General features: G+C 54.8%; 1 protein-coding gene across 1 annotated transcript in view; it reads right to left on the reverse strand.

The window, feature by feature from the left end:
- ANO1 (anoctamin 1) overlaps positions 1-16,381 on the reverse strand; it is a 165,137-nt gene that overhangs the window by 62,288 nt on the left and 86,468 nt on the right. The window contains exons 4-7 of the mRNA XM_082627806.1: positions 5,742-5,840; positions 4,830-4,981; positions 3,247-3,301; positions 1-52 (exon numbers count right to left, since the gene is read on the reverse strand). Coding sequence (XP_082483932.1) covers positions 1-52; positions 3,247-3,301; positions 4,830-4,981; positions 5,742-5,840 — 358 coding nt within the window. The remainder of the gene's footprint in view (positions 53-3,246; positions 3,302-4,829; positions 4,982-5,741; positions 5,841-16,381) is intronic.

Genomic DNA, 16,381 nt, shown 5'->3' on the forward strand with positions numbered 1-16,381 from the left:
CCATGCTGTACTTGGCTTTGGTACACGTTGTTCTCTTCAGGATTTCGTAGACCTGTTGTGGAGACAAGGGGGGACCAGAGCTACTCCATCACGGGTCACCGGGAAGGGAGGTGGTGACCGTTAACAGCGCCAGCCTCCTGTATCCCCCAAGGATGGGGTCAGGATTTGCATTCTTGGGGACAAGGTCACCTCGAAGGGCCCACACTGTGCTTGGGCTCAGGAGTACGGGGGTCCTGTGCACTCTGGTGGTGGGTTTCCGCCCCTTTTGGCTGAGAGGTGAGTTGGAATTCAGAGGCATGAGGACTCCGCTGATAGGACCACTCTCGGGTGTGGCCCTGAATGTTCTAGAAACCTGTGCCCCTTTTATGAACAAAACATTTCACTTTGCCGCCTCAGCAGCCCCGGCTTGGGGGTCTGCCTGCCTGGGTCTGCGTCCTTGTAGCCGTGTGGTCTTGGGCTAACTACCTCGTGCCCCGTGCCTCAGTTTCCCCATCCACAAAATGGGGTGAAAAGAATCGGCCCTGTGCCATAGACGCGTGGGTCAGAGCACTCCAACCCCCCGAGACCCCCCCGAGGTCCCACCCTCCAGTGCCCCCCAGGCCCTGGGCCATCTGACCTTCTCTCCTCCTCTCTGTCCGCCCAGCCCTATCCCAGCAAGCCGGCCTCCTGGCTGCCCCCCTCACTCGCCAACCCTCTCCTGAGGCCACAGGGCCTTCACCATGGCTGTTTCTTTTGCCAGAAGCGCTTCTCCCCGAGAGCTAAATGGCTACAGAGCCACCTTAACAAACGGGTCACCGAGCAGCCACCATCCCTGTTGCTCTGCCTTCTAACTTTGCTCTCTCTCTCTTTTTTTTTGGCCACCCCACTCGGCTTGAAGGATCTCAGTTCCTCGACCAGGGATGAACATGGGCCCTGGCGGTGAAAGTGCCCAGCCCTAACCACTGGACCGCCAGGGAGTTCCCTAACTCTGCTCTCTTGTCCCGGATTACTTCACCTCTGCCATGTGCCTGTTGCCTCCCTCACCTCCCGCCCATCTTGGGCAGACACCAGGTGCTCGGTAACTGACTGATGAATGAATGAATGAATGAATGAATGACCCAGTTAGCTGGCTCTCTCCCTGGCACCTCTTGAATCTAATCGGTGGCCTCATCCCGACCTTGCTGATTCTCCCATAACCCCCTCCTCCCTTCCATGTGCAGCCACAGCCCGCCTTCACAACCACCCCTGTGATCCCACACCCCCCCTCCATCTGCCCTTCCACAACTGGCCACTGGCAGTGATCTTTCTAGGACCTTGCTCCACAACCATCTATGGCTCCCTAGTGCCTACAGGCTGAAACTCCAAGTCCTAAGACCAGCACCTCAGGCCCTTCCCCGTTGTTCCTTGCTGCTCCCGACTCCTGCCCGCCTGCACACTGGATATGCTAGCAGCACCGGGAAGGAGACAGGAGGGACTGTTATGTCTTGGTCTAGAAGGACGCTGGGTCTCAAGACCACAGGGCCCGACTAACCGAGGGCAAAGTTTTGAGTCACCAGAGAGTTTCTCTGGAGCGTTGGTGTTTACAAACGGGCCTTCAGGGTCTCTGGGAGAGAATGCCCCCCACGCCAGAGGTAATCGGAGTCATGGATCATTCAGCTGACACTTACTGGCTCAGACAGAATTGCCTTCTGTGACTTGGGGATCACGGTCTGAGCTCAGTTTTAAAGTGGATTCTCCATGAGACGGGGCCTAGAGCTTCCATTCACATATGAATGGCCCAACCCCAGGCCACCACCCCGACAGCAAGAGTGAATTTACGGGGACTTCCCTGGCGGTCCAGGGGTTAGGACTCCACACTTCCACTGCCAGGGGCCCGGGTTCGACCCCTGGTCAGGGAACTAAGATCCCGCAAGCCACATGGTGTGGCCCAAAAAATAAAATAAAATAAAACAATAAAGTAAAAAAAGTAAAAAACAAAAGAGAATGAATTTACGAATCTGCACCCTGCCCTGTGCTTCCAGGGGCATCCTGGTGGCTCCAGATAATGTAAAAACTGGGGTGCACATACGTATGGAAACACAGCACGTGCCTCAGTTCCCCCAGCTGGCCATTCCAATTCTCTCCCATCCCAAAATGACAGAGAAAAAGTGAAACCGTTCAGGTTCAACTGCATCTGGTTCTCCTGAGCGGTCTGTGTCCAAGAGGGAGAACTTACCTCTCCTGGACCACATGTCAGCCCCAAGCTACACCGGCTGCTGACATTTTTGCATAAACGAGTTTCTCATTGTTTATTATAAATTATGAGATGTAATTGCTAATTTCATCAGAACATGGTCAGTAATAAAAAGCACAGCAGTGGCTGTGTTCCCGGCGTTGCATCCAGGTTACCCTTGGTGTGGGCGCACGGCTGCCCTTTGAGCAGGACGCCACCTTGTCCCGTTTGCGAGTCGCTAGGCTGGGAGGGGACACAGGGTTGATGGGACCGGGCTCTGTCTGTCCAGGCTGTGGCCTGGGCCCCCCACGCCAAGGCGGCCTACACCACTCACTGTCCTGTGCCTGGGTGCCTGCCAGTCTCAGGATGTGGCTGTGAGGGGCAGTTATCTGCTCAAGGTCAAGCGGCCGCCTCCTGCCAGCCCTGACCCTCTCCTCGCCAGGCTGGGCTTTCTGGGCCAGGAAGAGAGAGAAGCAGCAGCTTGGCTACGAGGTTAATACTTGTTTAGACAGAAGTTGGGTCCTGAGCCGTGCACAGCCCAGCTTGGCTGGTGGACAACTTGGCGGCCGATGGATAAACATTAAACCAATACCTGGAGTAGGGCAGGGCGGCCTGGTCAGATTTCAAGCCACAGTTTGCTCGTCTGGCAAAGCTCTGGAAATCGACCCAAACCCTCGTCCCTTTGCCTACACCACCCCATCCCTCCTGTCAGGCCTGCCTGCTCACAAACCTCCAGAGAGACAGGGACGTACAGATTCCACTAAGGGCAAGTGGCACGGAGGCTGGAGAGGCGTGCTGGGAGCTGCAGAGATGCGGGAACATTTTGAAATAACCCAGCGGGTCTGGAGTCCCTCTGCTTCGTCCCTGCTACTCCACCCCGGCCATCCCCTGGGCCCCTCGCAGCCCGCTGGTTTTATTATTCTAATTATTTCTGTCACAGACAATTAGAGCCCCTTCCACCCAGAGGAGCTTGGCTGAAATGAAATTATCATCCCGTTTCCCCGGGGGCCACCTTGCTGAGGAGCAATGGATTCCCATGAGTGAGCGATACTTACTATCGTGCTCCGGGTTTTGCTGTCGAAAAAGGAATCCTTGTCAGACAGGTCAAATCTGTTGAAATTTTGGGAACAAAAAGAGACGCAGCTCACTGGAGTCAGCGCTCCCGGTTTCCGAGGCCTTGGGGGACCACACTACCCCCATGAGCGGTGACCGTGAAATTGACAAAGCTCTGTCTGCACGCACGCCGGGTGTGACCCGACCCTGGGCATTTGGAAGAGGCTGTTCATCCCCTCACCCCTTGGGGAGGCTGGGAGACCCCCGTGGGTGGGAAGTGACCCCAGGGCAACTGTGGTCAGACCTCCCTCGCCAAGGATCCCTTTTCCTTCCAATGACACCCTCGGGGGCAAATTTTAGTCTCTGCTGCAGCACTCCTGGGGTGATCCCATCATCTGACACTTTACTATTTAAGACAGTCTCCCTATAATTTCCAAATTGTTTCCGTCCTGAGGTCTTGGGCCACACAGAGATTTCCTAAGGCTTCCTGAGGGCAGAGGGATGTCTCTGGAACACATTACTCGATTCCCAACACACTCAGCGTACAGCCGGGGAGGGCAACTCGGGGTTGGGGGTGGCCCAGAGCCTGGAGGTGAGCCAAGCCTGGCAAGGCAGGGGGTGCCAAGGGAGGTGGCCAGGGCCCTTGGGGTCATGGAAAGAGGGCGTCTCCCTCTAATGCGCGGGGGCCCGGGTCCTGGCGCTGGTGGGAGGAGTTGGGCCGGAGCCACTTCCTTCTCTCTTATGTCTTATCCCCAGGAGGATCGGGAACCAGCAAGTGAAGCATGTGGCCCCGGCCCTGTGACTAATGCCCTGGCCAGGGCGGAAGCCCCAGTTCTGAGCGGAGGCTCTTCATGTCTCGTGGGACCAGTGGTGTCCAGGAGCCTCCCACCCCCTAGAGCTCGTCATCCTAGCCCCACAGGATTCCCAGACTCCAAGCTTTCTATTCCCACCCCTGCCCTCCCTCCAGCTCTGCCCAGTGAGGCCCCACGGAGGCCTTGCAGCTGCCGCTGACCCAGGTGGCTACGCCCCATTGCCCCTCAGGAGCAGGGGAGGAGGGAAGGTTCCAGAATAGGTGCAGCCCCGCCAGGCAACCGCACTGGCTGCGACTCTCTGGGGCCTCAGGACTCCAGCTGGGGCTGCTATTCGGTTCTGGGCTCCCAGAGCTCGGCAGCCTTCAGGGGGTGCAGCTAACCAGACCCGACTCCTCGGGACACATCCCAAGAGGGACCGAGCAGGGCAGGGGGAGGGTACCCAGACTGCTGCTTTGGGGCTTTAATCCCAGGCCCAGGCCTTCCCTCACATGGGCTCAAGCTAGTTTTCCCAAGTGTCACCCAGCAGGACAGGACTTGCTGTCCCCTGAATTCCTCAGTTAATAATGACCTTGGAAATTATTTCCAGGGCCTCTTCTGTGCTCAAGAACCACAAGCTCTTATGCGAATATGCTTCAGGGGCTGAAGTCCCCCACTTCATTGGGGGTTGGAGAACTCCCTCTGGCCTCAGAGGACCACATCCAACACAGGGTGGAATCACCACACAGCGGGGGGCCCTCGGGAAGGGGCAAGCGGGTGTGGGGGGGCCCACTTACAGGTGCTGCTTCTCCCGGGAGAAGGGATAGGAGAGCCTCTTTGTGGTCTGGGGTCTGTGCTCCGCCACCTTGGGCTGGATGGGGTCCGTGATCTTCTGCAGCACAGAGTTGATCTTTTTCAGGAGGCCACGGGTCTCATTAATGTGATACAGCTGCGGGCGAGGCAGGGCAGGGGCACGCATGTCATCTGCTGAGCCATGACTCTGGGAATCTATTCTGAGACGGGCAGGGAGCGAGCCCCCCGCCACAGAGACGGCCCGGCCTGGGAACAGGGGCCGGGGATGGGCCACGATGTCCCCTCCACGCCCCCTCCACGCCCGCGTTTCTAGATGAGCCTGAAAGCTCAGAGTTTCGGGAGATCCCAGCCAAAAGGGCAATTCTAGTACATGCCAGAGAACTTCCCCCAACTTCACTTTTGTTTAAAAAGAGGTAATCCAAAGGATTCTGGTGGCTTTGAGAAGCTGGGAGCTGACTCGCTCCCGAGAACAGCTTCGTCCCCCTCTGCTTTCCTCCCCAAGGACAAAAGTAAACCCCGACGCCCTGCTAAGCTCCTTGGACGCACTGGCAGACCGTTTCCCAGCCTGAAGTTGTCAGAGATTAAGAAGAAAAACCCCAGCAAGCGAGGAAATGGAATTAAAATGAGTCTGATAAATGAGCTGAAATACTGAAAGTACGAATGGTCAGAGCGGGAAGTTTCACTGTGTTTGTATCTATGAGAAGTTCCCGGGCTCCTGTGGCATCTCTGGGGGAGCGGGTTATGTTCTCCGCCCGCAGGACACGGGAGCCCTCCTGCCCTCCCGGGGGTGGCTGAAGCTCCCTTGGGCTTTCGTAACAACTCAGACCCTCCTGATGACGTTTTCCTGCCGGGCAGCCCTGAAACGGCCCCTGTGGAGTGGGAACGTCAAAACTCACCTTCTTCGTCGGCATCTTCAGTTTCAAAAACTCAGCCTCTCTGCACAGCACGTTCCAGGGGGCGTGGATTTTTACAAATCCAACCCCGTGAATTTTCGTCTAGAAAGAGGGGAGAGGTCCTTGGTCAGCGTGGGCAGATGTTTGGGGCTGAAAACCGTTTTCACCTTCGGGGGCAACTACAGTTTACTGGGCAGCTGCTTCTCCCTGTCACCTTGTGGCTCCTCTGACGATGCTTTGAGGCACTGCTAGAATCCCCTCCTTCCAGATGACAGAAGAAAGCTGTGGGGCTGAGAGGGCTCCCCCCACCGGGTCCCACGGGAATGATAAACAGCCAGGAGGGTGCCTGGAGGGAGGTCCCAGATCCCACAACACCTGGGAAGTTCCCAGAGGGGTAGCCGAGGGGCCCCAGAGCAGCCGGAGCCACAGAAGACCTTCCACAACTGAGAGCCCAGGCCCTTCGACTGAGTGGATGTACTCGGTGTCCCTGGGGTGCCCAAGCAGAGATGAGGAGGTGATGGTGAAGATGGTCCCCTCTGGGCATCTCTGAGGGGTCAGGACACACCTCTGTCTGGACCTGGCCACCCTCCGGGTTCCCTGGGTCAGCACTGCCTTTATCCTAATGTGAGAGGACTCGAGGCAACCCTGCATTCAAGTCCAGCCCCCCTCCCCCACTAAGCTGCTGTGAACTTGGACAAGTCATTTCTGGTCCAGCGTGTCTGAATGACAGGACTGGGCAGCTGAGGGCCCCTGAGTGCTGCCCCACCGGGAACTGCACAAGCTAAGAGCTTCGAGAACTGACTCCAACGAGCTCTATGGGAAAGGCAGGACCACTGCCCCCCTTCACGGAGGGGAACACTGAGGCTTGAGAGATTAAGTCACCGCCTAGGTTCCTCAGAAAATTAAAACTAGAGCCACCGTGTGATCCAGCCATCCCACCTCTGGGTAGTTATCCCAAGGAAATGACATCAGGATCTGCACCTCCATGTTCACTCCGCATGACTCACGACAGCCAAGATACAGAAACAACCTAAGTGTCCTTGGACGGATGAATAGATCAAGAAAGTGTGGTAGACATATACAGCGCAGTATTATTCACCCATAAAAAAGAAGGAAACCCTGCCATTTGTGACAACATGGATGAGACTGGAGGACATTCTGCTACGTGAAATGGGTCAGAGAGACAAGCACTGCATGGTATCACTTATATGTAGAATTTAAAAAATGCCGATTTCATAGAAACGGTGTAGAGTAGAATGGTGTTTGCCAGGGGCTGGGTGGGGGGCTGGGGATGGGGAGATAGGTCAGAGGGTACCAGCTTTCAGTTATAAGATTAAGTTTTGGGGACCTAATGAACAGCAGGGTGACTCTAGTTACTAATATGGTATCGTATACTTGAAAGGTGTTAAGAGATCAAAGTGTTCTCAGCGCGTGCGCACGCACACGCGCGCGCACACACACACACACACACACACAGAGTTAACTGTGTGAGGTGATGGGCGAGTTAATTACCTTGATCTGGGTAACCATTCCATGGTGTCTATGTGCATCAAGTCATCACAGTGTAGACTTTAAATATACACAATTATATTTGTCAATTACTCCTCAATAAAGTTGGGGGTGGAAAGTCAGGGCCTGGCATCTTGCAGCTGGCGGGTGTGGGAACCCGGGTTCACGTGCAGGCCATACATACTCTTAATCGTGGGTGAGACCACACACATCCCAACAGCTCTCTATTTTTCTGGTTTTCTCTGTTCCCCTTACCTTTCGTGTTTAAGAGATTCCCTTTATTGAGTGGATAGCATCAATGCGGCGATAACACGTTTCCCCATCTAAGACGCAGGTAACACCAGCAGACTTCCCAGTCACCCCGAGATAACTGGGGTGCCCCATTGCAACAAAAAGCAAAGAAACACAACATTCCCCTCAGACAGAGCCGCCCTATGGCAGTGGGGTCCTCAGTCCACCAGCCGTCTCAAGGGGACCCCCGGGGGCTTCGAGCCCACGCTGGGCCCCCAGGTTGAGGTCCCACTTCACCTTTCCACAATTCCGGGGTCCTGGCAGAAGGGAGCCAGGCCACGGCAGGGTGGGGGTGTGGCCGGCACTCGGGACTCAGTATGGGGCTGACTCGGGTCTGCGCTGGGCTCTGAGCCCCAGGTCCCGTCACCAGCCTCAGAGTATACACAGCTCATGGGACCACTGCAGGTTTTTGGCAAAAAGCAACGGAGTCAAAGTCACTTGGGACTAATTTTTAAGCAAAAATCCTCCATGGTCCAAACACACTTGTCCAGCGCCAGCCTCGGTCCCCAGTGAGATGTGGGGCTCCTGGTCATCCACGTGGAGAGCCACAGACGGCTCTGCCTGCACCCTGCCTGGGCAAGGGGACCCTCCCAGATGCCGAGCTCCACGTGGGGCTCCTGCCTCACCTCGAGAGAAGGGCCACACCTGCTGGGAGAGCTCCGGCTCATCTCTCCATCTCTGATGCAGAGGCCCCCATGCCCCCCACAACCAGAAGAGCGAGCCTCTCCCCGGGGCCTCAGTGTCACCGCACAGGCCTTGTCTATGTGGCCCCAGCAGGCAGACAAGTCCTGTCTGGAGCCTCCCAGCTCACTGGCCCTGCTGCCCATGTCGGGGCAGTGCAGATGCTCCACGTGTCCACTGAACGAGCGGATGAAGTCCCCTAACAATGATGATGACAGGGGTCGGGGCGGGGAGGAGGTTGGGACCCACTGGGCGCTCACTACATGCCAGTCTCTGCTTCGGGCATTTGTGCATAGTAACTCATTTAACCCCACGACAGGCCCGTGAGGGTGATCCTGCCACTGTCCTCACCTTGGAGCCCAGAGATTCACTCTCTGCAAGTTCACCGTGAGTGTCCAGGGCAGGCTGCAGCCAATAGCCACAGGCTGGGCAGCTTTAACAACACAAATTCATTCCCTTCCAGTTCTGGAGCCAGAAGTCTGTGATCAAGGTGTGGGCAGGGCCGCGCTCTCTCCAGAGGCTCCAGGGGAGGAGCCCTCTCACCTTACCCAGCCGCCGGGGACCCCAGGCCTTCCTGGGCTTGTGGCCATATCACCCCACCCTCTGTGCCCATCTGCACAAGCCTTCTCCCCCATGTGGCTCTGTGTTTCAAGTTTCCCTCTCTTTCCTCTTCCAAAGACACCTGTCATTGGATTTAGTGTCCACACGAGCCCAGGAAGATCTGGTGCAGAGATCAGTAACTTACTTACATCTGCCAAGACCCCTCTTCCAAATAAGGTCACATTTGCAGGTTCCAGGAGGACAGCTTTTGGAGCTGCCACTTGGCCCACGATACTTAAGTGCAGGGAGCTTAACAAAGTGGCTGGAAGCTTTGAAGAAGCAGGTCCAGGAGCTGGGTCCTGAGGCTGCTTCCAGGACCAGGGTGCTCGGGCACAGGGACCAGATGCGCAAGGCTCAAGGTGTGCTGGCTGGCGTGAGGCACACCTGCAGGGAGCCTGGAGCCTGACACCATGGCCCAGGGCTGGGGACTCAGTGCGCGGGCTTGGGAACGGACGCGTGGACTAGCGTGAATCAGAGGAGGCAGCCCGGGGGCTCGGGCAAGGGGAACTCAGACCTTCTTGCTGCCCTCAAGGGGCAGGTCGGGTGGGCACTGGGGGACGCCATGGATTGGGCGGCCTGGGTCCGAGTCCTGGCGGGCTGCTGTGTTGTCTCCAGCAAGTGACTCAACCTCTCTGAACCCCCTTTTGCTCATCTGCAAATCTTTGCAGTACAAGACTTGCTTCACAGCTGGGGGAGTCCCTGACACTCCTAACACTTCCATCCAGCCCCGTGGCTGGGGCTATGGCTTCTCTCTGTGACACTGAGGCTGGTGAGACCACGCCTGCGTGGACTCCTTTGGCTAAGAAGCTTGAAGCCACCTCCCCAGCTCCAGGAAGCCCCGGGGGCACCATGAAATGACCGAGAAGTGACCATGGACGGCCCCATGAGGCAGACCCCCTCTTTCCCGTTACAGCCCAATTTTATTTCTGTGTGCACTGCTCAGCCACATGCAAAGACCCAAAATAAATTCCTCCGAGTCCGTGGCGAGTTCTCTCGATGGTGGTCAAGGACCAGTGCCCGGGCTGGCCTCCCTGGGAAAACACGCTCCGTTGTTTACGTGAGCAGTGGGGTCCCTCCCAGGGAAATATCTGGCAGGATTGGGGAAAGGGATCGTGGGACCGGTTGGACAAGAACACATACGGGATGTTTTAAACCTTGGTGCCCAGCCTGACAGCAGCCCCCCTGCAGGAAGAAATTGTGAGATGCCGGGTCCCTGAGCCAGATGCCCCGGAGCCGTGGGTTCTGTCCTGACTCTGGTCCCTATGGTGTGGGGAGGTTGGAGGCCACAGAACTGCCGGGGCCGCGCACCATGGCGTGGGCGTGGGGAGGGCCAGGCGTCAGGGTCCCGCAATGGCCTGCCACCAAATGCTGGACAAAATAAATAAATAAAATAAATGTCACGTCTTAAAGTTGCTGAAGACCTGAGCAGACCCAGAGGAGCAAACAAGACCATGCCATCCAAGGGGTTTCTACCGATGCAGACACTTGGGCTGGAGCGGGGACGGAGGTTTCTGCCCCAGGCCCACCCAAATGGGGAGTCTAACAGAAGACCCTCCCCCATGGAGCCGGACCCCCCCCCATGGAGCCGGACCCCCATGAGATGACACTTTCAGGTGACCCAGAAAGGGCTCCCTCCTCCAACCCTGGGAATTACAAGGAAGGCAGTCCTGGTGCTGAGCAGGAGAGGGAGGGGATGAGGACCACCCCGAGAAGTCCTGGTCCCAAAGGCCACGGCCCCAGTGGGTCTGGGCACCTCAGCCTGTGACCTTGACTCAAGGTGGTTCTGTCTATAAAGCCTTCAGTTGTGACGAATGCAAGCCTTTCTGGACAAGGGCATCTTCCTCCTGGGCTTGGGGAACTCCCCCCACCACCATCATGGGCTACATAAGGGTGGTGGTCAGTGGGCAAGCGTGCCAGGCCCACCAGGATCGAAGACAGCTGGAGGAGAACCAGCAGAAGTGACCCCCTCAGCCTTGGGATTCTGAGAGGATTAGATGGATAATAAATCAACTATGCTCACCTTGTTTAAAGAAATAAACCTCAAGACAGAAAGGTTCTGCAAAGGACAGGAAACTATTAAAAAATGACACAGCCAACTTGGAAAAGAACCAAACAGAACTTGCAGAAATAAAAAGTGTCATAATGAGAAGTGAAAATTCAACAGACACGTTTGAAGGTACTTGACTTCTCCAAGGAAAGGGAGACACATGGGCGTATAGCAGGGAGTTGCCAGTAAGGAGATGCCAGTAAGGTATGCAACCCCCCACAACTCCGCTGCTCTCAGGAAGAAAAAACCAACCCTGATCTGTAGCTGCAGCATTTGCCAATTTCCACAGTGTAAATACTCCCGCCGTGGCCTATTTCAAGCTACTAAAGTGTTAACACCTGGTTGGCAGAATTCCTGATGAGCCAGAAAAAGCTGACTCCGGCACACCACGGACCTAGAGACACAGGAGGATGTCGGAACTGCAGCCAGAGTGGCACAGATTTTAGCCCGACTACTTGGGACCTGGGCAGACCTGCCCTTGGAGAACTTTAACGACATGACTTTTAAAAAGTGTTCAGAATTTACTTTATAGCAAGTATGCTTCCACAAAATCAAGACAGGCCCAAAGGAAGTCAGGTGGGGTGTGTAAAAGCCTCAGCACTTAAGACTCAAGAGACATCAAATCTTTAGGGCCAAAGAAATGAATGCGTAATGGTGGAATTGTGGAGAAATGAGAGCTTCAGGACTAGACAATGGCCCCTAACATCCCACTGTAGGAGAGGCTCATGGCAGAGGCACTAAGCCTGGGGATGGGAGTGGGGGGCTGAAGACCACGTGGTTCAGGGCAAAGAGCGTGACACTGGGAGCCAGGACCAAGGTTCAAGTGCTGGCCCTGCCCCTGTTGGGCCCGGTGTCCTTGGTCTCCTTGCCCCGCCTCTCAGAGCCTCAGTTCCTTCCCTCTGTAAAGGGATCTGATCCCTGTGTCACATGGCAGGTTAGGGCGCCCACACCAGGTGGGATGGGGTTTGCTCCCAAACTGACAAGTCCCTGAGAATGTCTGTTGCACCTTTGTCCTTATACATGCGGATGTCAGGGTTAGACCTCAGGTTCCTCAAAGTCAAGGACCCCCACCCCAACGCCCAGCCTGCGAGGAGGGACCGCTCCTCTGTGCTCATCACCATGCTTATCCAAGCCCCAGAGATGCCTCAGAAACCACTCATGCCTGCAAAACCTCAGCTGGAAAGTGCAAGAAACACGTCCCCCTGCCTGTCCCATGACCACCCCTCCGGGAGGAAGGAAGTGCCATCACCTCCATTCTACAGATGGGAAAACTGAGGTCCAGAGGGGGGAAGCCATTGCCTGAGGCTGCTAGGCCAGGAAGTGGCTGAGCAGGGTCTGGACCTGCACACGTGGCCCTCACAGGGGCCAGGCGGGGTCTGAGCCTCACTGGGAGCTCAGATATACTCACCACCTGGCGGTGCATCCCAAAGTTTGGTGTGGAAGCAGCACCCAATCTCCTGCAGTCAGTTCCTCACTTGCTTTTCAAAAGCAACATCCACAAAGATGGGAAACAGATGTCACGACGGCCCACACCAGCTTCGGGTAGGAACACGGAGAAACAACAGCCCACCAGCCCCAGGGCGAGGAGAGGAGCCCCAAAGAGCAGCATGAAAGCAAACTGATTTTACAGGGTTTGCGTGTCCGCGGCCTTAACAATTCTGCCAAAGCCGGGGTCAAGTTCAACTTCAGGGCAGTGCGGGCCTCGGTCACCCCCAGCACACAGCCGGCATTTTAGTGTGTGGCCTTCTTGGCAATGGCCAATGGACATAAATAATGTCCCAGCTTTGAGGCTGGACTTGAAAAATGCTGATGGATTTCAGTTGCAAGGAAACGTGTTGGCCACAAGCTGCTCTTGTCCGTTTACTGGAAACCCTGGACGCTGACCCCACTGCCGTTGGGGGGTAGGGTGGGAGGAGGGTCTCCTTGAGAAGGAAGGCCTGGGCCGCCTGTCTCCACGACCTTTTCCTCCCTATTTCCTATCACGTGTGTTGTCCCAGGGGGCCTTTGACAGGACACCCCTCTTGGACACTCATGTGTGAAACCGACTTTGGGGGCCATCCTCTGGATCAGGCGCCAGACCCTAACTTGACACCCAGGGTCCCTCTCTTGCAGGGAAGCAGTGTTCACACTGGGTTCCTCTGAGCCTGCGGTTCCCCGGGGGAGGGTGGGAGCAGTGGCGAACCTATGGTTAGAGCCTGTTGGCCAGGCTCAATCTCTATCCATCCTATAATGAGGGTTATGAGCGGGTTTCTTCCAGACCCATCACTTCCCTCTCCACGGTTCTTGGCCCAGTGTACCCAGTACGGGGGTCTCTGTCTGGGGCTACCTCTGGGGCACTGAATAGTGGATCAGGGGCTTGCGTGGATGTTGGGGGCCCCTTCCCTGGGATGTTTCTGATGGCTCATGGGGAACAGGCTTGCACGGTCCTCACACCTCCAAGTATGGTCCAGGGTCGGCCGCCTCATATGCCCTGGGAGCAGGTTAGAAGCACAGTGTGAAAGCATGCAGACCTGCTGAGTCAGAGCCTGCATCTTGGCAGGACCCCACGGGGTTCCTGTGCACGTCCCGGGCCCTGCACTGAGGCAGCCAGGCCAAGGCTTTGTCCCCCCCAGACCACCTGCCCTGCTCTGCCCTCCAACCACGAGCCATGCCTCCCCCACCCACTGCTGTACCTCTAGGGGTCCTGCATGAGCCACCCCACTCCTGGGATAACACCCCTGTGCAGAGTCTCAGCTCTGTAGCACGGTGAATGGTACCCCCCGAAAGAGACGTCCACATCCTAACTCCCCGTATCTGTGAAGGGGACCTTATTGGGAAATGGGGTCTTTGCAGATGTCATCAAGTTAAGATAAGGTTATACTGGATTAGGATGGGCCTTAAGCAGAATGACTGGTGTCCTTATGAGAAGAGGAGAGACGTACAGAGGAGGAGGCCACGTGAAGACGAGGCACAGGTTGCAGGGACGCGGCCACAAGCCCAGGAACACGCGGAGCCCCCAGAAGCTGGACGAGGCGAGAGGAATGCTCCCCTAGAGCCTTGGGAGGGAGCACGGCCCTGCTGACACCTTGACTTTGGACTTCTGGCCTCCAGAACTGGGAGGGAATCAACTTGTGTTGTTTCAAGCCCCCCCCCCCCAAGTTTGTGGTCATTGGTTCCAGCAGCCCCAGGACACTCACTGTTCTGTGTCCCTAAGAACCGCCCCCCACTGTGCCCTCAGCCAGGCCGGTCTTCCACTGGTCATCACGGGATGTCTTCACAACAATAAACCTCCTGACTCGGGAGAAAGGCTCGCACGGCACACAGGGGCCCCATCCGTGTGGGCTCGTGGCCCATGCTGCCCAGGAGCGGCTCAGTCACACACACCCGCTGGCCCCTGGGGGAGCAAATGCAGGTCACACACCTCTGCACTGCTGGTGACCTCCATGAGCTGCCTAGTCACAGCCGGGCCAGCAGAGAGTTGAGGAGGGGTTCCCAGATGCTCAGGAGGCTTTATTTAACTGCCCCCCCATTTCTCTCGCTCTCACTTCCCTTTTGCCCTCCACGTCCACCCCTCCACCCCCATCCAGCCTTTAAAGCAGGCTCTCAATATTGGCTCCCCGGGGATATTGACAATGTCTGGGGACATTTTTGGTTGCATTTAGGGATGCTGCAAAATACTGAATGCCAGCAGTGCCGAGGCTGAGAAATCCCGCTTTAAAGCAACGATTCTTCATCTTTTGGGCGTCATTGTTTGAGTATCTGATGGATTCCACGTATTTTTTTCTCCCCAGGAAAGTGCACATAAGTCCCTAAATTTTGCTTCAAAGTGGGTAAGATTGTGCGATTGGGCTCTCTCTCTGAGGCTATCTTGTTCCCCAAACTGCAAACTCTTTCACTCCTTGTAATCAGAGCACACCCCGGGAATGAGTCATGAGCCGGGCATCTCTCTGCTAATCTCACTGGCAGGGGACCGTATACACCCACAGACTGCACGCACCCGGCCGGCTGGCCTCTGAATAGATTCTGGTCTCAGGTGAGCAGGTGAAAGCAACAGGCTGCAGTGAACGAAGGTCCTTTCAACAGCCTCGGGGCCTAGTTCACCTCAGAGGGAAGCTCGGGATTGCAGGGGCCCATGGGAAACTCGGTTAGGATCTGAAAGACTACAGCAGGAAGATGGTTCACACTCAACTCCAGCTGCTTTGAAACCTTGAACTGTCTAGTTTATGCCACAGTAATATTTTCATTTAAAAAAGACCCAATCTGCATGAAGAACCTAGGGGCAAGACAGGAATAAAGACACAGACCTACTAGAGAATGGACTTGAGGATATGGGGAGGGAGAAGGGTAAGCTGGGATGAAGTGAGAGAGTGGCATGGACATATATACACTACCAAACATAAAACAGATAGCTAGTGGGAAGCAGCTGCATAGCACAGGGAGATCAGCTGGGTGCTTTGTGACCACCTAGAGGGGTGGGATAGGGAGGGTGGGAGGGAGGGAGGTGCAAGAGGGAAGAGATATGGGAACATAGGTACATGTATAACTGATTCACTCTGTTATAAAGCAGAAACCTACACACCATTGTAAAGCAATTATACTCCAATAAAGATGTTAAAAAAAAAAAAAGAAAGACACAATCTGAAAAACTGAAACTATTTCCTCTAAGATCAGGAACAAGACAAGTTTGCTCAATCTCACCACTATTATTCAACATAGTTTTGGAAGTTTTAGCCACAGCAATCAGAGAAGAAAAAGAAATAAAAGGAATCCAAATCAGAAAGAAGAGGTAAAACTGTCACTGTTTGCAGGTGACATGATACTATACATAGAGAATCCTAAAGGTGCTACCAGAAAACTACTAGAGCTAATCAATGAATTTGGTAGAGTTGCAGGATACAAAATTAAGCCACAGAAATCTCTTGCATTCCTATACACTAATGATGAAAAATCTGAAAGAGAAATTAAGGAAACACTCCCATTTACCACTGCAACAAAAAGAATAAAATACCTAGGAATAAACCTACCTAAGGAGACAAAAGACCTGTATGCAGAAAACTATAAGAAATTGATGAAAGAAATGAAAGATGATACAAACAGATGGGGAGATATACTATGTTCTTGGATTGGAAGAATCAACATTGTGAAAATGACTATACTACCCAAAGCAATCTACAGATTCAATGCAATCCCAATCAAACTACCAATGGCATTTTTCACAAAACTAGAACAAAAAATTTCACAATTTGTATGGAAACACAAAAGACCCTGAATAGCCAAAGCAATCTTGAGGAAGAAAAACGTAGCTGGAGGAATCAGGCTCCCAGACTTCAGACTATACTACAAAGCTACAGTAATCAAGACAGTATGGTACTGGCACAAAAACAGAAATATAGCTCAATGGAATAGGACAGAAAGCCCAGAGATAAACCCACACACATATGGTCACCTTACCTTTGATAAAGGAGGCAAGAGTATACAATGGAGAAAAGACAGCCTCTTCAATAAGTGGTGCTGGGAAAACTGCACAGCTACGTGT

Source organism: Mesoplodon mirus (assembly GCF_964341445.2).
Source record: "Mesoplodon mirus genome assembly, chromosome: 7".
Lineage (NCBI taxonomy): Eukaryota > Metazoa > Chordata > Mammalia > Artiodactyla > Ziphiidae > Mesoplodon > Mesoplodon mirus.